The sequence below is a fragment of the Armigeres subalbatus genome, unplaced genomic scaffold (genome assembly GCF_024139115.2).
Source record: "Armigeres subalbatus isolate Guangzhou_Male unplaced genomic scaffold, GZ_Asu_2 Contig1982, whole genome shotgun sequence".
Lineage (NCBI taxonomy): Eukaryota > Metazoa > Arthropoda > Insecta > Diptera > Culicidae > Armigeres > Armigeres subalbatus.
In genome coordinates, this window is record NW_026942817.1 from 62 (window position 1) to 21,996 (window position 21,935).

A 21,935-nucleotide genomic window follows, 5' to 3' on the forward strand; every position below is an offset into this window, starting at 1 on the left:
ATGCGAATTTGGTTTCCATTTCAAAATAACGCAAAATCGCATTAGCTCCATGCCTTTTCTCTTCATAGTATACGTGACTTATACATCTTAATCAGCAATCTACACTAGGCTATCTACCCGCAACATGTACAATCTTGGTGTTGATGTCTCTTTTGTTAGTGGGATGAATGCCCCCACCGCTGCCATGCAATCGCCTAAAATATCGTTGATGTCGTCCGCGAAATAATTCCGGTTAGCTGCCCGCTGAATGGCATGGAGAACAAATCCTTGCAGCTTCTCATTTCCATCTTACAGATGCTCGGCCAGAATTTTGTTCATCCTAGCAGCGCTACTATTTTTGAGCTCATATAGAGCGTTCTTAATCTAGCGTTCCAGAAACGCCCGTCTTCAATTCAATCTTGTTTTTAATATACCTTCATTGACCATCATTGCATCATGGCGCGTTCTACTTCAGCATATTTTTAGCATTGTTCCATCTCTAACCAATTGGAATCAGTTTTGTTCTTCAAAGCTTTATCTGTTTTTCTATTTGTTTTGCTCGCAAGATAGTTCTGTTCTCTAAAAAGTTGAAACAACTATGAAATAAGAGCGTTTCCACTCATTGGCTTTCATTGATTTCGTGAGAATATAAATAAATTGACATTGGAAACAGTTTTTATATAATAACTATGTAAAGTTGTTTTACACATAACAAATTTATGTTAGCATAATATTGTTTCAGTTCAGAATCTTTGATTAGTCCAGACTCCAGACTAGTCAATGTATGATTGCATTAAAAACTCATCATGTCCCATTATCTTCCTCCATTTTTCAATTTCTGAAGGTTTTTCTGGAAACCTGTGTATAGAAACGCCATGCAACATATTTCCATTACAGTGATTACAAATGAACAAATTCTATTATACTCACCCTGAATGATACTCCGCTCTTCATCGTCGCTGATCTTCGGTCTCATCGGTGGTTCCTTAGTCATGGCAGACGAACCTGGCCCAACCCGTACGTCGGTCATCTGTTGTGCGAAAACTTGGGCGATCTTCTGAATTTGCTGCGGGACGGTGGTGTTGGCCGGCATCGAAGAGTAATTCTGCGCGAATTGCTGCGGAGGTTCCGGCGGCAGCTTGGTCAAATTGTTCAACACCAACTGGGCAACAACTTCAACTTTTTTAAGATTGTCGTTCAAGAACTGTTCGTTCAGGACATTGGATCGGGCCTTCTGTTCGTTCAATTCGTCGTAATCGATTTCCATTTGACGTGGTTCCGAAGACACTGCAGCGGCAGCAGCAGCCGATCGCTCCTTCTCACGACGCATATGTTCGCTCAATTTCGCTTTCTTTGCTGCCAACTGAGAAGACATTGAGCTGTCTCGCGCTCGCTTGGCTCGACGCTGCTGTTCGCGTTTATCAAGCTTCGGAATTGCTCGACCGATTTCACTGTTTGAGGCGCCGAGATCCTGCAGAATTTGAACGATGGTGGTTTGATGTTCGTAGCAAGCCGGGTGTTTCAGCAGGTTCAAGAACTCCATTTTCAATTTCTTCCGCAAAGAGCTCACCTGAGAATTCGACAGTGTTGGTGGCAAGTTTGAGTGTAGATTCGATAGAGCTTCCACTACTTGATTCATCATGGACGGACGCATCTTGGCTATGATACAGAGCGTACCCGTACAAGCGATAAGATTCACAAGAGAAATATAAGAAGCGGCATGAAACTGAATCAGCAACTCAAAAATGTGGCCAGCTTCGTCTTCCAGTTTTCGCCTTCGAGCAATTTTCAACGTCAACGGAATATTCTCCAGGGAGAAATCGTTCTCCCTTTTCATGCTGTCTTCATCTGGGTACGTCTGCAGAATGACCACTCCTTCAAGGAACTTAATAGCATTCGTCCGAATGCCGTCATTATCGTTATCAATCATATCCAAAATCGAGGCCTTGATCAGACACAACGTGTTCCAGGCTTGCTCAACTTCCTCCGTAATATCCGACAGAGAGCAGATCCATTGCAAGGCCTGTTTGTAGATCGCACCACATCCTTGAATCACTCTTTTGGTCACACTCGGAGCCGTGTCCCTCAGCAGAGCGAACAATATGTGAACCACTTTAGGGAGCAAGCTAATGTTGGATTTGCAAACTTCTTCGATGAATCCGGCAACCGACTTTCGCACCTCCTGGTTGGAGTCATGTGCAAATGCCAGTATATTATCCAAAAACTCTAACAGCAGCTCGGCATCCGAGTGAATTATCAGTTCCTGGACTTTGGCAATGATTTCACACTTCTGGGTGGTGTTGGCCGTCAAGGATTCGTTCAAAGCTTCGATGATCTAAAAGAAAGTAAGGTTATGTTGATGTTGAAAATCAAACCAGCGGAACAGCTAATTTAAACTAAATAATAATTTCATATAAACAAGTGCAAACCTTTCCACGGGCAGATGCAATCTTTTCGTCCATGAAAAGCGAAGCCGTTTCTTGGTTGAAACTAGAGCTACGGAAAAAATCCATTTTCAACTGTTTGCTTTGAAATTTCCCCGCGCGGTAATAAATGTTTTCACGGAAATCTCCGACCTATAACTTGTTTGAAATAGAAACTGCACGGTCTGGTAGTGTCCACCAAATATATTTTATGGCCTAAGTTTCATTTTAAGAGTTACTGCTGAGAATTTTCGAACAAAATTTCCAAAAAAAATGTAAAACTCGTAATACCAAGCCGACACTGCAGAATTTTTGACAATCAAGAATCAAAACAAACCGAATGAAGGCGCCCGCGTCACAACTAGAGCGTTACGTTTTTACGGGCGTTACAGGGTGGGCATAAACGCAGTGTGTCCATCTATCCATTATTAACGCATTTGCACAAAAGTGCACTGAAAATAATCGAAACGTTCGATTAAAGAATTCTTACACACACTCAACCGATTATGCACGTACATTTCACCTGAAAATTCAGGTAGATTTTCAAAAACTCCAAACAGATACGAATCACGTGATGAACGTACAATTCACCGGTATGAGGTTGAATCATACCAAAACATCAGGTAAAAGTTACGTGAATTTTTAGTAAGTTTTACTGGCGACCGGTAAGAAAATTATGATGTTTTCAAATATTCTTGATGGCGGCATCAGGAAAATAATTGATGAACAATATAATAGTACAATTAGCGCAGCTCCCAAAATATTACCTCTAGGTAAGTTTTTATTAATTATAAAAATGAAAAAATTAAACTAAATTGTGATGATTAATTGCAGCCCAAATAAGAAAACGAGATTTCAACTTCGAGGTTAAACTTTGATAGGGAAATCTTCCTAAAAGCGCTTGCCGACTGGAAAACCAAGAGGATATTCTAAACTTGGGACATCCTGATGGAGGTGTAACGTAAGTATGCTGCAGGCTTCATCACAAATAGTTGATAAATTATTTATTTTGTTCCCGTATTTTTTTAGAAATCGGATAAGTATGACAACAATTGAGGAGAGGACATTGCTGTTTGTGCAAGTAGAATAGAACTTGTATGCAGTGAAACGTTATGTACAATAATTTAAAGGAATAAACCTTTTTAAAAATGTTACCTTTCATGTTTTATTACAAAATTATCTATAATCCGGGTAAAATACTTTGAAATAAATTAAATAAATTTCTCTAGATTTCACCGAAAAATCCAGTGAAGTTCAAATGCAAATCAGGTAAATGTTACGTGAATTTATTTTTGCTGTCATGGGAATGTTTTGGTAAAGGCTACGTGAAAATCAGGTAAATTCCACCTGCGTCCAGTAAAGTGACATTGAGTTTCAGATTCACGTAGAATTCACCTGAAAAGTAAGGTGGAAAATATCTACGTGTCTTTTCAGGTAAATGCTACATGAAAATTATTTGCAGTGCATGGATGTCAATGTAGGTCCACTGTTTGATTCAAAAAGTATATCTTTCCAGATTAAACTGTTCCACCCTTCGAATTTAAGAGTTAAAACACTTAAGAACTCAATTACCAGTCACTCGCTGACATCAAGTGTGGTGTTTGTTTCATTAAAGTGGAATACACATGGTCTCGCCCCAAGTCTCGCCCTACTAGTCAGAAACAGTGACTTTGAAGTGTAAAACACTTTCGATTAAATCGTTTTGGATTTGGCTGTGATATCTCAATATTTATTATATATACACCATGTCATTAGATAATTACACTATATTCTTTATTGATCTCCACACAACACACCATCGCCCTTACACGTCAACTTCCAACTCCCCACTCTAGAACTACACTGTTAATCCAGAATGCCACATCCTCCCCTGGCAGAAATAATATTGTACTTGGTAAAATGATGTACTTGAAATATTGAATCGAAAGACTGTTATTCGTTTTCATATAAACTCAGTTATCCAGCTTTCCACGCTCGGTAATGGCGGCTTGTCGTTAGTAAAAATCAATCGGTCACTGTACTTTTTGACACTAGCTGGAGGAAAACTCACTGGCGAAAAGGCCTTTTTTCCCTTCCCCTCACCCAGGAACGCAAGTGAGCTTTCCTCCAGCTAGTGTCAAACAGTACAGTGACCGATTGATGTTTGCGAACCGACAAGTCGCCATTACCAAGCGTGGAAAGCTGGATAGATGGTGTGACCTATACGTAATTAGGGGCCATCCAGAAACCACGTGGTCATATTTTTGAAGATTTCCAACACCCCCCCCCCGTTTCCGCCCCTACGTAGAGTGTGGCCGACCCAGCCCCACTTCCGATACCGAATTTCTGTTGCTATCGGCCTCTGGTGACAACGACGATGGAGCTCGTTGTTTGAGATCCAGTTGTGAGGCCACCAGGCCCGAATTATATACCGCAGGCATCTGTTAATGAACACCTGCAGCCGTTGAGTGCTCTCCACTGATACATACCATGTTTCGCTAGCGTATAACAGCACAGATTTCACGTTAGAGTTGAAAATTCGTATTTTGGTGCGTTCACTTATCCGCCTGTTTTTCCAGATATTTCTTAAACTCGCAAAGGTAGCCCTTGCTTTCTTGATCCGTGCGCCTATGTCGATCTTGGTACCGCCGTCTGACGCCATTTGGCTACCAAGATATTGGAAGCTTTCAACATTCTCCACTGGTTGCCCGGCTACTGTGAAGCTGGAAGGAGTCACCGTGTTTACATCCAACGATTTGGTTTTGTTGACGTTGATGACTAAACCTGCCGAAGAGGAGCGCTCGGCAAGGTCGTTGAGCATACTCTGCATATCAGAGCGCCGTTGCGCGAGGAGTGCAACGTCATCAGCCAACTCGAAGCCGTTTAGATACTTCATGGTTATAGGCTGCCAAAACAGCCCGCGGTTTGGTTCACGGTCAATCCAGTCAATCGCATCTACCAGAATCTCGTCGATTACGATGAGGAACAGTAACGGTGATAGAATACATCCTTGCCTCACACCAGCTACGTCCCGGATAGAGTCGGACAAGACCCCATTGTGCAGCACTCTACACGAGAAGGCCTCGTACTGTGCCTCGATGAGGCCGATGATTTTCTCAGGAGCTCCCTTGCGTCTGAGGGCGCCCCACATATTCTCGTGATTGAGACGGTCGAAAGCTTTTTCGTAGTCAATGAATATCAAGTAAAGGGACTCTTGGAATTCGTTGACCTGCTCCAGAATGATGCGGAGCGTGACAATATGGTCCACACAGGATCTTCCGGCACGGAATCCGGCTTGCTGCCGCCGGAGAGTCGCATCGATCTTCTCCTGAATCCGGGCTAGGATAATTTTGCACAGAACTTTGAGAACGGTACACAGCAACATAATGCCTCGCCAGTTATCGCATACAGTCAGGTCACCCTTTTTGGGCACCTTCACTAAGATACCTTGCATCCAGTCGACCGGGAAAGTTGCGGTGTCCCAGATATTACGAAATAAACGATGCAGTAGTTGAGCGGATGTCATGGGGTCAGCTTTGAGCATCTCGGCTGATATGCGGTCGACCCCATTCAATTTCATGCTGTTTGATTGTTCAATTTCATCCAAGGCTGTTTGAATCTCTAGCAGTGATGCAGCTTCGGTATTGACGCGTGTTATACGTCGGATCCTAAAGCGTCGTGAGATATCGTAGAGGAGTGAGATTTTCAGAGAGAGATGCAAATAAAACCTCCTACTGTTGTTTCTTTTGAGTAGCATTCCTGTAGAAATTCCAGTTTTGCTTTCAGAATCATCAAATTAGTTTACATTCCAATATTAACAGGTATTAACAGGTTTCAGTATAAATTAGAAAAAAAAATCCAGCTTACTTTTTTTACAGAATCTCTAAAGATTTTTTTTTCAAAATCCTGGGCAACATTAATGAATCTTCAAAGGAAATTCTTCTAAATTTCCAATGGAAATTTTTTTCGTTTTCCAAAAGAAATTCTTAGACACTTTCAGCAGTTTTTTTGAATGTCCAAAACAAATTATTCGGAATATGCCAAAATATTTCCGATGGAAATTCCTAAGATTTTCCAGTAGAAAATCGAAAAAAGTTCATCTGAAACACCAATAATGAATTTCCCGAGGAAATTCCGATGTTTTTACAAGTGAAAACAACGAAAAAATTGTACTTTTGAAGGAATTCCTTAAAAAATCAAATAAAAATTTTAAATATTTGCTGATGTGAAAATATCTTAAAATTTCTAAATAATTTCCCGTGCATCTTTGCATGGTAAAGACTTAAAGCAATGTTTAGCTGAACCAACAAAGAAATCAAAATGACTTCCCGAATAGAAACTACAATAGAGTTACATTAGAATATCATAAAATTACAATACATTTTATTGATGAACATTCAATTATATTGTTCTTCTATTGTACCAATTAAATTGCCTTATTGTTGTTCCAATAAACGTACAATAAAATCTATTGACAGAAAAATGTTGACAATAGAATTACAATAAATTCTATTGTAATGTAAAAAAATTGTTTGAGAAAAACGATTTTTTATTGTTACGGTAACTAACAACCCTATTTTCTATTGTAAAACTGCCATTTACAATAGGATTTATGGTGGAAAACAATATTCTTAATTGTTATTCTATTGTCAGCAACAATAGAGTTTATTGTAATTACAATTTAATTTATTGTATTGTTACAATAATTTCTATTGCAACTCTATTGGACTTTTTTATTCGGGTTCCCGATGAAATTTTGGAAGAATTTATGGTACAAATTAAAAAAACAAGAATCTCGAGAATTCTAAAGATTTATTTTTTTGAAAATCCAAAGAATTTTTTGAAGATAATCCATAGACTATTCCGTGGAAATTCTAAATAATGCCTCGAGTAAAAAAAATACTTGGAAAATTTTAAAAAATGTGATAGAATTCACAAAGAGCGTAAAAAAGTATTCTGAAAAATTTTCATTTCAAAATTCCTAATTTGAAAAAAAAATCCAAAAACAAAAAATCAACAGAAATATCAAAGTGTTTCATGTGGAATTGGCTGTTTAAGATCTTTCGGAAATTTAGAATAGTTTTTATTGAAAAATTCTCTTCTTCTTCTTCTTCTTCTATGGCTCCATATTTCAACTGGAAGTTGGTCTGCTTTTCAACTTAGTATATTCTATTAGCATTTCCTTAGTTATAAATTGAAAGCTTTTATATGCCAGCCATTGCACGATTATATATCTTGTGTAGCTAGTACGATGGATACACTATACCTAGGATGTCGAGAATGTTTCCCACCCGAACACATCCTAGACAGGAACGAGAATCGAACTCGTCATCTCGCTGGACTTTTCTTCTACTGTAATAAACACAATATTTCTATTCGAAATTTTATTTTCTAATATTACACTTGAAACACAGTATAAGAAAAGTCCAACCCCGTACTGCTTACCGTTTTTAATTAAATTGCCTTTAGAATTTTTGAGAAGAGTTTTAAAAACTTCTCCGTATGGTTTCCCGTGGAGATTTTTTCGATTATCATCTTTCTGCTTCTTCTTCTTCATGCAACATCAAAGCGCCAATTTTTTAACGATTCAGCTTTCAAATTTTTATCGGCAACTCTGTAGGGTAGCTATCAAAAGCAGGGGGGTAATATGCGGTGCATCGCGCCTCCTCTGCATGTAGTATGAAGTAAATGTAAATAAACAATCCCACATTTTTTTCGTTAGTCAGCAGTAGTGTAGGTTAATCAATATCCTACAAGATTCCAGTTCGAAAAATGTTACACTTGCCAAGCGGGGTGGCCCAGGGTGGCCCGCCTTTCCCGCAAGCGGCGAGGCCCGGATAATACATCTCAGGTAGGCTTGATTTGTTCGTGGATGACAGGCTTACTCCCCCCCTGATCAAAAGCTATCAAAAGTAGGTGGGCTTAATCAATCAGTGTTACCAAAGTTAGTCAAAGTTAGAATGATTCATTCCCAAAAATATCATTTTTGTGAATACATTGTATACGATGTTTTTAAGAGTATACATTTGTATTACTGTTTCTGGGTTTGAATTATGAGAACACATTTCAAGTTTAGGACTGCAGAGACAAACACAATTTGTATTAAAGAATGTAAACATTTTTTTTTAAATTGGGATTGCGGAAAATAAAATTCAAAATAATATCTGGCATCACTGGATCCGCACTGGCGGCGCGCATCGCAAAAACCGATTTTTGACAGCTGTTCGGTTGCGAAAACCGAAGCCGCTCATCAAAAATGGTTGCGATGCGGTGCGGTGCGGTCGTTATCAGTTCAAATGAAAATTTGATTTTTTCTAGATCAAAAAAGTGCATCAAAAGTGATTTTGTTAGTGCATCAATAAGTTTTGGCTTTCCCGCTTAGTATTGTTCGATTTCCGACAGTGCAACAAGTGTAAAATATCAGTGAAAGACGTGTTTTGGATTCCGTTTTTTTCGCCGACAGTGAAGCAATATAAAATTGAAACCAATGAAAATGTGGCACGAAGCACGTAAACAGGAAAAGAAGATCCGGGGAATGCTGGTGGATTACCGGAAGCGGGCGGAACGACGGCAGGATGTTTACGAGCGAATAGTGCGTTTGTACTCGGAACCAGTTTGTTTTTCTTGTGGGGTATTTTTATGGGCCGTCGCATCCTTTAGGGGGAGAGAGCATAGTGGGGTGAAACTTTTCCTAAAACGGTCGAAATCTTGAAAAAAGTTTTTTGAAAATACAAATCAAACATTTATTTTAACACAGGGCCATTATCATGTTCATTCAAATATATTGCGTTCGATTAAATATTTATTTTGATTTTTGACAATAATTTGGTTGCTAAAGTCTAACTAATTATATTCCGTATTTTGAAAATTTTGTTAGGTTTTAAAAAAATATAGATTTTATTGGTGAATATCGTAGCAATACCAATCTAGTCTCAGGATGGATGTGCCACATAATTAAATAAAAAGGTAGCATTCATGAATTATTCCTAATTCAATTCTTGTTATTGACCGTTTGCAGAAAGCCGATCCAACGCAGTTTCTCCAAGTTCATGGTCGCAAATGCAAGGTCCATTTAGATGCCAGCGTGGCTGCAGCTGCCGAGAATCCAGCCATCATGCAAGTGATATTGCAAAAGCAAAATACCTGCTTTTGTTCCACATATACATCTTCAATTATCGTCCTGTTTGATGCTTCCTGTTGTGACCCCTTTTTGTTAATCAACAATTACGACTCTCGACGGCTATTCCGGATCAGACCCTATTTTCTCCTACATGTTCAATCGAAACCAGTTTTAGTTTTCAGACAATACAAGTTGGAAATAGGACCCGATTGCACGATTTAGAATGAAGCGATTAGTTCGCGCCGTCGTGGGCCTCAATGGCGTGGTTAATTAATTTGTTATCTTTCCTGCTTCCAGGATGCCGTGGCAAGGTCAGAAAGATAATTTGATTGATCGGTTTGACGTGAGGGCCCATCTGGATTACATTCCTACCTTGACCGTGAAACCGGACCAACCGGTGGAAGATGATGTGCTGGATATGGAGGAACGATCCATGAATTACGAGCGGTATCGCGTTCTTGCACAGAACGAGTTTCTCGGTGGGTAACTATGCATCCATGATTGGTTCAACAATGTTAGAAATGTGCGAATGTCTCACAATTAATTCACGTTTCTCAATCATTTTGGTACACGACCATTTTCTTATGGTAAATTATCAAGGAATTGGTATTTTACTTACAATGAGTTTATTTTTTGTGTTGTCACTTATAAAAGTCTTATTGTGAGGGTTAAAGAGAAGCATCATCTGAGGGCACCTTCAATAAACGTTCTCATTTTTTTAGGAATTAGCGAAGATAAATTTCTGCATCAGTTACACTTGGAAGAACAATTCGGAGTGAATGCGCAAGTCGAGGCTGAACAAGCTTCCTCGTCAAAGAAAAAGCCGTCCGGTGGAGTTGCAATAGGATATACCTATGAGGACAGCGATTCCACTGGTGTGGTCCCTTTCAGTCAAACAATCACGGCTATTGAGCAATCGACCGCTACCTCAAAGTATGATGAATGCATGAAGAGTGACTCCGATTCTGATCTGGATATGGACGTATCCATAGACATCAACAAAGTGGGTAACGCACAGGCTCACGAGATGAATGCATGCGGAAGGCATTATGGAATGAAAAGTAATGACTTCTATTCATATCTCACAAAAGATGCCGACGAGGCGGAAGCGCTTAAAATGGCAAGAGAAGAAGAGCAGGAAAAATTATGTTCAGCGGGCGAAAGAGTAGAAGGGAGCGACAGGCACAACGGGAGAGGAAATTTGCTGGAAGGCCGACCAGTCCTCCAAGCTATGCTGCAAAAGAAGAACTAGTTCCGAGGACCTACGACGATCCTAACGACAGCTCACGGTCACCATCACCCGTCAACTCAGGAAAAATCACTTACATTACCTCTTTCGGTGGAGAAGATGAGCTCCAACCACACTCTAAAATATCCATTAGCTTTAAGAAAGACAGTCAAGGCGAAGCCAGCACCTCGAAAGGGAGTTCCTATGCCCAAAAAGTGAAACAAAACTTAGAGAAACTTAAAAGCATTAGTTCCAAAGAAGAAGAACACAAAAAGCCCGCTCAATACCAGAGACGATCGAGAAGTTACAGCGATCGAAGTAGAAGCCGCAGTCGAAGTAATTCCAGAACTTGGCGACGAAGAAAATCCACCAGTCGTTCGAGAGAGAAACGAACCTATTCCAAATACAAGCGGCGCTCTAGATCTAGTTCGCGTTCCTCACGCTCCCGAGGGCATCGAACCGATCGCCGCCGGAGAAAAACTCGATCACCTTCCTCATCGTCTTCGCCGCCTGCTCGTAAAGCAACCCGCAAACCTTCCAGTTCGGATTCCGATTCCTCGCAAGGCGGTCAACCGAAGCCCAAAGCAGTTGCTTCTCAGCCAGAACGAAAATTACAAATCAAAACGGAACCTCCGGAAAAACCCTTAGCTGCTATACCTCCGCCAGGTACTGTTACATCTCTTCCTCCAACACCCGCGACCATTTCCCAGAACACACCGATACCCGTTGTGACGGTGAAGAAAGAAGCAACACCACCCAAAGTGCCTGTGCTGATTGAACCGGAACCGGAGGTGCCGATCCGGCGGTACTACGGCCGCAAACGTGATGACCAAAGCTCGAGCGACAGTGATCTATCGACGGGTAGCTCCGACGATGAGCAGCAGACAAAAGGCGGCGATCCGACTGCGACGGAATCGTGTAGCATGTGAGTCCGGAAGATGTAAAACGTTTTCAGTTCTAGTTCTCTGCTTTCCATGGAGGGGGTGCTATTGTTTCGGCTTTCTGGGTTTCGGTACGGGATAGTCAGAAATTTGAGTTCGATTTGCATATTAAAAGGTCACAGTTGTAATAAGGAAGAATCTTACATAGATGAATGCGATGTGGTTCAAATTTGGGTCATACTTCTGTTTATGTCAATCTTAAATCTGACCGTTCCTGTCCAAAATTACTTCCTAAAATGCAACTTCCTTACAAATTACTAGCAATTGGAACTTAAATTATTTTCCCTTTCTTCCAGTTTACCACCAACGGAGGCAACGGGTAGCCTCCTTCCCGGAGGAATAATAATTAAGCAGGAAAAGCTCGAAAGTGGTCCCGTTGGTGCCGCTTCCACATCATCATCATCGTCAAGGTTTGGTGGTGGTAGCTCAGTGGTCGACACATCCGAGTCCAAAGTCAGTAAGAATAATTCAAATATCATTCGATCCCTCACCTCACACTGCTACTGCGGCAACGACAAGTATCACTGCTACCACTTCTACGTACCGTTCCACACCGCTATCGTAGATAGAGTGGAAGAATGTTTTTTTGTTATTTTCAAATTGGTTGGAAATTGTTCCAAAATTGTTACGAAATGTTTTGAGCGCAAAAGAAAACAAAAGCTTGGTGAAATGTGAACGGTTTTTGGGTTATGTATTTGGTGTTCTAAGAAACTGTGTTTTATTTAGATTCGATCGAGTGGTGCTACTGGGAATACTTTGTATATTTATCGACTGGCATGATTTCTTTTTGGTTAACTGGAAAATGAATGACTAATGAAGTACAAAAAAGCCAAGAAATGCAGTATCTTCCTCAGGCATTGCGACGCGGCGACATTTATTTGCGTAACCGTGTTTGTTCGAATATGATTTCAGGCTTTGGTTTCGTCTTCCATCGGTGCATCAAAGTCACTTAATCCTAGAGATAGATTAAAGCGGAAAATGCAGATTCTACTCAACAAGCAATGTAAGTCTCAATGATTTTTTTATTGTTAAGAACAAGGATGAAACAGTATCGAAAATAGACAGTTGCTTTTTACCTCGCAATCTGAAGGACACGTCCTGGCAATGCATCAAACTGGAAATGCAATCCGATGCTTGTTTATTCGTAGCATAGTTTACAAAGCATTGAAATACTATTTTCTGTTACAGTTAAAGCAGATAAAAAGGCAGAAATCGAAAAGGTTGAACGTCAAATTCAACAACAGCAAGAACGGGAGGATGAAATGCGAGAATTGGCGCTCAAATTGCGTCGAAGGTAATTGCTTGTTTTAAATCTTAATCCCCTCTCGTCTCACTTCAGTACCGTTCGCAGGCAACGTGAATTACGCCACAAGTACGGTTCGCCGGAAAGTGAAAAAAGCCCGTCCAAATCGGTAGAAAGCTCCGACGATGAAAAGCAGAAGGAGTCTCGATTACCGCCGGTGAAGGAACCGACTCCACCGCCAAAAGTTCCACCTTCGTCATCAACGACGTCGAGTTTCAGCACCAGTGCCGTTATCGAACGGAAGCCCATGCTTCGGCGGTTCGCACAAGCAGAGCCTTCCCGATCACCGAGTACGACCCGATCGACGCGTCGACGTTCCCGAAGTCGTAGCCGATCAACGGCCGGTAGTCGTAGTACGGCACAAGCTCCTAGCACAAGCCGACGGTATGACGATCGCCACCGGCGACATAGTCCAGCTGCCCCGGCAACGAGATCGCGATACCGGTCTCGATCCAGGTCCCAGGAAAAGTTCCGTGACCGTGATCGGGATCGCGATCGTGGTCGTTACGGAGGAAAACCTTCCCGGGATTATGGAAGGGGCGAGGGCAGTCGTCATTATCGACGTAGATCGCGCTCGGCTTCTCGGGAACGTCGTCGATCCCGCTCCAGGACGCGAAGATCGAGGTCGAAGTCCAGAAGTAAAACCAGTGCCGGTAATAATCGCAGGGATAGATCACCTAAGATAGTGAAGAAGTTGGTTGACTATTGATACAGACTAGTGTTTTTCTATCGTTCATTTGTTCTATATACCACCATTTCAATCCGTTTCATTTTCATATTGCCATATGACCAGAACGCTTCAATCGCTTCAAGTTATTATCTGTTGAACACTTTTAAAAAACGTGTACTTCGTAATATATTTAAAATGAGGTGCACCATGAGTTGCGTAAGTGATTCGGCTATTGTGCATAAATATATCTGCATTATTTTTCAGGAATAAAGTTTTTTACTTGTGTGATCCGAAATTACTTCAAAATACGTACGTAGGGATAGGGTAAGGTAGGGCAAGATGGGTAACGGGGTAAGATAGTTCAATGCCGTTTTTTAACATCATTTTAATGTAGGTAGAGGTTGTAAAAAGAATATTAATTTGCTTCTGTCACTCGATTTGAGGATACTTTGATAGGATATTTTGATAGAGTATGGCAAGGTAAAAAAGGTAAAATATTTTTCAGTTATGTTTCTTATGCGAAACACTCTTGGAATTTACTAACGACGGTCGTTGCTCACGGCGGCGGCGGCGGCTGGGATAGGCACGTTACAAAATTATTCTTCAAACTTTTCGTTGCTGGGTAACGAACAATACATTTGTTAAATATGTGCATTGCTCGTGCACTGATGGCGATAAGCATTATTTATATTGTACATACGCTGTTCCCTTCTTCAGGAATAAATACCATGAGCAGATTCAACTAAAGTTTCTTCAAAAATTTCTTCGAAAATTTCTTTACGATCTTCTCCAGTGATTTCTCCAGAAATTCTTCTTGAAATTTCTTCAATAGTTCGTCTGGGAGGGTGTGTAATTCCTAGTGAGAATACTAGCAAACATCCTGAATTACAAAGCAAGGTAATGCAGAAGGTGGCTGGAGTAAATTCATGGTACGGTGTAGGTTTTTTTTGTACTTCCCTATGCCTATGAGCATCAACGTGTTAGTTTTATGAAACAGAAATGGAAATGGTGAATCTACTTAGAAACCTCGCAGATAATACCTGTGGAAGTGATTAATGAAGACTGATTTGGGACACGTAAATTTTCAAATGGGGGATGTAACGCCAAGTTCAGATGAGAGAATTCCAACAGGACATAGGGGAACTGTTCCGATCTCCATCTCATCGCGAAACAAAGAAATACGGTACCAATTTCGTCGCTTCTTTTTGTCAACATGTGCCCTCACTGCTGAAAAAAAGGTGTCAGACCATTTGGTAAAATGCCGTTTGGCCGAACGCCATTTTGCCGAATGCCGTTTGGCCGAACGGGTCGTTTGGCCGAATGCCGTTTGGCCGAATAGTTAAAAAAATTTGACCTCAGTTTACGAGTGGTCCTTCTTCCTTCTTCTTTCAGCTTTCTTCCTTCTTTTTTCTGCCTTCTTCATTTACCCTTCTTCCTTCTTCTTTCTTCATTCTTCATTCTTCCTTCTTCCTTATTCCTTCTTCCTTTTCTTTCTTCCTTCTTCCTTCCTCCTTCTTCCTTCCTCCTTTCTTCTTCCTTATCCTTCTTCCTCCCTTCTTGTTCCTTGTTCCTTTTTCCTGTTTCCTTCTTCCTTCTGCCTTCTTTTTCCTTCTTCCTTATCCCTTCTTCCTTCTTCCTTTTTCCTTCTTCCTTCTTCCTTTTTCCTTCTTCCTTCTTCCTTTTTCCTTCTTCCTTCTTCCTTTTTCCTTCTTCCTTTTTCCTTCCATTTTCCTTCTTCCTTCTTCCTTCTTTCTTCTTCCTTCTTCCTTCTGCCTTCTTCTTTCTTCCTTCTTCCTTATTCCTTCTTCTTACTTCTACTTTCTTTCTTCTTCCTTCTTCTTTCTGCCTTCTTCCTTCTTCCATCTTCTTTCTGCCTTCTTCCTTCTTCCTTTTTCCTTTCCTACTTCCTTCTTCTTTCAGCCTTCTTCCTTCTTTATTCTGCCTTCTTCCTTCACCCTTTTTCCTTCTTCTTTCTTCATTCTTCCTTCTTCCTACTTCCTTGTTCCTTCTTCCTTTTCCTTCTTCCTTATTCCTTCTTCCTTCTTCCTTCTTCCTTATTCCTTCTTCCTTCTTCCTTCTTCCTTATTCATTCTTCCTTCTTGCTTCTCACTACTCACTTCGTAAGGAAACGTATTTCAACTATTCGGCCAAACGGCATGCGACAAATGGCGTTTGGCCAAATGGCTCTTTCGGCCAAATGGCATTCGGCCAAACGACATTCGGCCAAACGGCATTCGGCCAAATGACCCTAAACAAAAACAAAAATAAGAAATAAATCAAATACCTTTTCATTGCTTTGTTTTTGATGGGCTGAGCATCGGAGCCATGAGAAGTTTCATCTAAAAGATCTGGGACGGATAAGGAGATCGACAGTGGAGTATTTGATCAATGACTGCAGTGGGAAAACCCAGAGCTGATCGATTGATCCGAAAATCAAGTGATTTATGTTCGATTATAGTTTACCGAGATAGGCGGAGCGAACTGTGACAAAAATGCCTGATTAAAGGCTGTTCGGCCACATTGAGAGTTGACGTAAAGTCAATGTCAACTTCTCTCCCCGAACAGCCAAGATAGCTGTGTGGTGTCGGCAGCCAGTTATCTGGCTAAGAATAACGCTACGGATTGCCTGTTCCGGTGGTAGAAGTCCACCATACAGGTGTGTGTGTGTGTGTGTGTGTGTGTGTGTGTGTGTTTTTTTTTTTACAAGGGTTAAAGGCCATCAAAAATCTGCGCGACAGACACCTCGAGCATCCACACTATGCTCGAAGGCGAACAGGGATGGGTTCCTCCCGACCTGCTAAAAATGTGCCTCCCGGATAAACCGGGTCCCTTATCCTCCTTGCCTCGATCCCCCCGGGACCACGGGATGCTGCGACTACTTCAGGGGGCTGTGCTTATGCACTTCTTCTAAAATTCCGGCCGCTTAGGCTAGTTTGCCGACTGGCTTGCTGAGATCCACTGCTACGTTGTCTCGATCCCTCGGCGGTTGTGCCATAAACTTCCTCACTCGAATCCTCCTGACTTCCCCCGGCGTCGAGGGTGGTCCACCAGTTCCGGTGAAGGAAACTTCCGCACTGATGGTGCCCCGACTACCGGCGGCTATCGCAGGGACGCTTTCGCGCATTGCCCCGTCGTCGTCTTCGGGTTGCAGAGGTGTTCCGACAGTTCCGGTGGTGGATGACGTCCGCACTGGCGGTGCCCTACATACCAAGCACTTCCTTCTTCTTTCTTCTTTCTTCAGCAGGTTGGCAATTCAAGTGCCGAGGTCGGTCCAACGATTCCGGTTGGCAGAAGACTTCCGGTTCGCTGGCGCCCCGACGACCCGAAACCAAACACTGCTCACTGTGCTGGATTTCGCTCCAAACCGACGCTTATTTGCTGGTCCCTTCTCCATTGACGCTGCAGCTCTGACAGTATTTGCGTCACGACTCTGCTTACTGCATTCCACGTACCCTCATCGCGACACATTCGCTCTGCGATGTTGTCCGCCCGTAGGGCAGGCATTCCTCTACGTACTTCCGCAAACCATGGGCAATCGAATACCACGTGTTCTGGAGTCTCCTCTATGTTGATACACGCCGGGCAGGATGGCGATGACGCATGGCCACACCGATGCAGATAGTGACGGAAACAGCCATGTCCGGAAAGGAACTGTGTGAGGTAAAAGTTCACCTCTCCATGCTCCCTATACACCCACGTCGACACATTGGGGATGAGCCGGTGGGTACACCTTCCATTATCCGCATTGTCCCACTCCTGCTGCCACTTCACCATAGAGTTCAGTCTCACCGTCTTCCTCACATTTCTGGTATCTCTCCGTTGGTAACACTCGATATCCTCTGCTAGGGTTATGCAGATTGAAATCATCCCTGCGATAACGCAAACTGCCTTCGAGGAAATGGTTCGGTACGCACTCGCGACTCGAACGGCCATTAGGCGAAACACGCTGTTCAACTTTCTGCGGTTACGTTTCGTCTTGAGCGCAGCTCCCCAGGCTGGAGCTCCGTACCTCAGTATCGAGGATGCTACTGCTGCCAGAAGACGCCTACTGCTGCTTTTAGGACCACCCACGTTCGGCATGATCCTTGCAAACGCACTGACCATTTTAGATGCCTTTTCGCAGGAATAGTCTACATGGGTGTTGAAATTCAACCGGTCGTCGATCATCACTCCTAGATGCCTCAAAGCCCGCACGGACGGTATGTTGTGCCCTCCTATGGTAAGCTGGATCCGCTGGATCTCGCGGCAGTTGCTAACCAGCATCACTTCTGTTTTGTGGTGAGCAAGCTGCAGTTTGACTCCATTCATCCAGTTTTCAACTGCGTCGGTCGTCTCCGCCACCAGCATTTCTACCTCTTCCAGCGACTCTCCGGTTATCGTTAGAACGACATCATCCGCGAATCCGAAAATCTTCACGCCTTTGGGCAACTTCAGTTTTAGAACTCCGTTATACATAATGTTCCACAGCGTCGGGCCTAGAATGGAACCTTGCGGAACACCTGCGGTAACCCTAATCGACTTCTGCCCCGAATTCGTTTCGTAAACCAGGATCCGGTTCTGGAAGTAACTTTCAATGATTCTACACAAGTAGTCAGGAACCCGCATACCGTGCAGCGCTGCGGCGATAGCCTCCCAGCTGGCACTGTTAAAGGCGTTTTTGACGTCAATCGTTACTACAGCGCAGAATCGATTGCCGCGTCTCTTCTTCTTGGCCGCTTTCTCTGAAACTTCAATGACCGTCCTGATTGCGTCCACCGTCGATCTGCCTTTTCGGAATCCGAACTGCATTTCCGATAAGCCGGTCTCGCCTTCAGTGAACTGCGTCAGCCGATTAAGGATAATCCTTTCCAGAAGCTTCCCCAGTGTATCCAGCAGGCATATGAGCCTATACGATGCTGGATTCCTCGGCGGTTTCCCTGGTTTCGGCAGCAGCACTAGTTTCTGGATCTTCCACCTATCCGGAAAGTTACCATCTGCTAGGCATTTCTGCAGCACCATCCTAAACAAATCTGGAAACGCCAGTATCGCAGTTTTTAGAGCCACGTTTGGAATTCCATCCGGACCCGGAGCTTTCTTCATCTTCAGACCTTTCGCCACTGATGACAGCTCGTCGTTGGAGACTTGCATGCCTGCAATGGTTACTCCGTCTTCATCTACGTACGGTGTAGGTGGCCACATCGTAGAATCATGCTGCGGGAAGAGACCATCAACGATGATCTTCAGCTTGTCCGGACACATTTCCGCTGGCGTCGCTGGACCCCTGATCCTCGCTGTTACGACCCGATAAGCGTTGCCCCAAGGATCAGCGTCAGCTTCTCGGCACAACTCCTTGAAGCAGTTGGATTGGCTGACTTTAATCTCCCGTTTGAAGGCCGATCTAGCTTCACGGAAGATTATCTTACGCTCCTCTCTGACTGTTTCAGACCTTGCTCTCTGAAAGTGTCTTCTGGCTCTGAGACACGCAGCACGAAGGCTAGCAAGAGTATCGTTCCACCAGTAATTTAGCCGCCGGCTTTTCCTTGGCTCCAGTCTCCTTGGCATCGTCACATCGCATGCCCTCGCAAGAGTTTCTGTCAGCTCGTCTGCATCGAGATTTGTAGCGCCGCTGTCCGCTCGGAGTGCTTCGATAAAAAGATCTTTGTCGAAGTCCTCCGCCTTCCATTTTCGCCCGCTATTCCTAATCTCTCGCCGTACCGTCTGCATTCGTGTTCCAACACAATACCGGATCGCCTGATGATCACTATGTGTATAGTCCTCACTAACTCTCCAGTTCATGTTCCTCACCAGCGACGGACTGCAGAACGTGACGTCGATGATGGACTCCCTGCCATCTCTGCGAAATGTACTAACGGTACCTTCGTTGCACAGCCTGACGTCCAGCTTTGCCAACGACTCCAGCAAACTGTAACCTCTGGGGTTAGTCAGCCTGTTAGTCAGTTCAGCATCCGGTTATACTGCTCCAAAGTCCATCTTGGGGGTGCGTAGCAGCTACACACGAAGATCCCGTTGATTTTGGAGATAACGAAACCTTCGCTTGAGCTGTCTACCACTTCTTGAATAGGGAATTTGCCCATCACTTGGATAGCTGCAATCCCCGATGAATCCGCCATCCAGTTGCCGTTGTCAGGAGGGATCCGATACGGTTCAGCAATAATTGCCACGTCACACATTGCTTCTGTTGTCGACTGCCACAACAGTTGCTGTGCGGTGTCGCAATGATTGAGATTCAACTGGATGATCTCCATTAATCCCGGCCCGCCATCGCCTTCTTGTATGCAGGGCATTGGAAGCCACCCATCGTATGGTCGTTTCCGTCGTCCGGTTTGCAGAGCAGGCATCTTGGTTGCTTCGTGCAGTCCCTAGCAACGTGTCCTTCTTCACCACATTTCCTACATAGACCGGATCTATCCGGGCCTTTGCAGTTTCGCGCCTGGTGGCCAAACGCCATGCATTTGAAGCATCGCTCCATCTGCTTGGTGACTCGTGGGGCGAATCTCAACGGGCACACCGACCATCCTACTTTTACCTTGCCCGCCTCCACCATTTGGTTGGCAGCCTCTGCTGGTAGTCGTATCGCTGCTACTTGTGTGCCACCGTACGCTCTCCTCAGTCGAATTTGCACTTCCCCCAGCTTGCATTGTGAGACCAGTGCATCCCTCAGTTCGTCTTCGTCCAGGTCTCTGCACTCGACCACTGCTTCCTGCGTTAGAGCTCTTACGTTACCGTCACTGCCCAATGAATTGGCAATGAGCTCCCGGAAGGCCGAGCTCTTGATCGTGGGATCCTTCTTCAGCTCGAACAGCAACTCCCCCTTCTGGGTACGCCTAGTTCTCACCACTTTCTCACCCAAGTCTTTTAGCTCCGGGTCCTCTCTCACTTTCTTCAGGATCGCTGCGTACGACGTTTTATCGCTCGCTTCTACGATCAGGGCATCACCTTTAACTCTCTCCCGAGGAGAACGACGTTTTTCTTGTTTCTTCTGTTCCTTCCTCTTTTCCACAATCTCCTTCTGCTGCTTCCTCTTCTCCCGCTGGTTTTCCACGGTCTGCCACTCACCATCCTTGACACGTTCCTTCAGAACGCTGGCAAAGTCTTGCACGTTCCGTTGCTTTTTCGTGCCTTCCTGCTCTCCAGGCGAATCCCTTCCTCGTTTTTCCGTGCGAGTGGTTCGGGGACTTTTGGGTGCCTGCTGTGTCTCAACTGCTGTATGCTCCGCCGCATCTTTCAGCACCTTTTCACCTGCTTCGGCTTTCTTTTTCAGCGCGATCTGTTCGTGTTCGGCTGCTTTTACGGCGGACTTAATGCTTGTCACTAGAAGCTTGATCTTCGTGTGAACATTGTGCTTGTCCTTCACGAAGTCATAAAGCTCGTTGACTCGCTTCCGCACCTCCATCAGGTTGGACCTCCCGAATTGTAGCTCCTCCTGAGTAGCACTACTTTCCGATTTTTGGGTGGACACCCTATTCCCGGATCCTAGCTCCTGTTGGCCTGCCTGGTACTCAGCAGTCTTGGCCGTACTACTGGTACTCGCTACTGCTGCCTGCGACATCACTGGAGATCGCTGCAGTTTCCCACTCTTTGCGAAAACATTCGCCCCGCCTGCTCCTTCGTTGTTTGTAGAATTTGTTTCCATGTTAAAAGAGTCCCCCCTCCGGGCCGTTATCTCTACCTGTTGTAGATAGTCGCCTCTTATGATCCCAAGGGTGCCTTTGTAAACAGTGAGGTCCATGCAAGGGTTGACTCCGGTGCCTTATAACACCGTGTTCAGAGCCGGATCGGCGTAAATCAGGAATGGTGCATCTGAATCTACTACCCACCGGTATAGGTGACAGGTTTTGAGCGTTACCGGAGGCCTGCCAGGTTGTTTATCGGGACGGAGGCAGACGAACCATTAGCCTGCTTGCCATTTCAAGAAGATGTCACTCTTTTTACTCAGGAAACAGAATAGCTCGACTGTCAGCCCATATACGCCTAGTCCTATCCATAAACCGAGAATCGTCCAATGTCGTTTGCCGTGACCAGTATACCATAATCAGGATCTTACTGGTATGAATCCTGATGTGCCGGTTGGCACTCCTCTTGGGCTTGTGTGCTTTGAGCGGCGCACGGTCGCTGTGATAGGGCCTGCTTGCAGACACATGCAGCTTTTTATAGAGGATCAACAAAGCCCACTGTCAAACCCCACCACATCCTAGACAGGCCCCCTAACTCGCAGTGGCCATGGGGAGGGGTCGTCAAGCCCTTGGACAAAGTCCCTGCTGCCCTCTGTGTGTGCGCGTGTGTGTGTGTGTG

General features: G+C 43.9%; 2 protein-coding genes across 2 annotated transcripts; one reads left to right on the top strand and one right to left on the bottom strand.

Moving 5' to 3' along the window:
* Positions 1-587: 587 nt before the first annotated feature.
* LOC134203605 (symplekin-like) lies at positions 588-2,734 on the bottom strand. The gene is made up of 3 exons (XM_062678487.1): positions 2,409-2,734; positions 910-2,314; positions 588-837 (listed from the first exon to the last, which is right to left on the bottom strand). Exons 1-3 carry the CDS (start codon positions 2,490-2,492, stop codon positions 794-796), a joined length of 1,533 nt encoding a protein of 510 aa, XP_062534471.1. The 5' UTR covers positions 2,493-2,734; the 3' UTR covers positions 588-793.
* A 5,889-nt stretch (positions 2,735-8,623) lies between these two features.
* On the top strand, positions 8,624-13,914 carry LOC134203606 (CLK4-associating serine/arginine rich protein-like). The gene is given in 9 exon segments (XM_062678489.1): positions 8,624-8,973; positions 9,400-9,497; positions 9,799-9,980; positions 10,224-10,643; positions 10,646-11,654; positions 11,967-12,123; positions 12,583-12,673; positions 12,859-12,964; positions 13,022-13,914. Coding segments are annotated over 9 exon segments (2,829 nt in total). The 5' UTR covers positions 8,624-8,868; the 3' UTR covers positions 13,683-13,914.
* The last annotated feature ends 8,021 nt before the right edge of the window (positions 13,915-21,935 follow it).

Excerpts from the sequence above, each read along its gene's own strand:
- LOC134203605 (XM_062678487.1), bottom strand. The coding sequence starts at position 2,492 with ATGGATTTTTTCCGTAGCTCTAGTTTCAACCAAGAAACGGCTTCGCTT. Across the intron at positions 2,315-2,408 it reads TTGCATCTGCCCGTGGAAAG|ATCATCGAAGCTTTGAACGA; the intron begins GTTTGCACTTGT and ends ACTTTCTTTTAG. Across the intron at positions 838-909 it reads AGAGCGGAGTATCATTCAGG|GTTTCCAGAAAAACCTTCAG; the intron begins GTGAGTATAATA and ends TTCTATACACAG.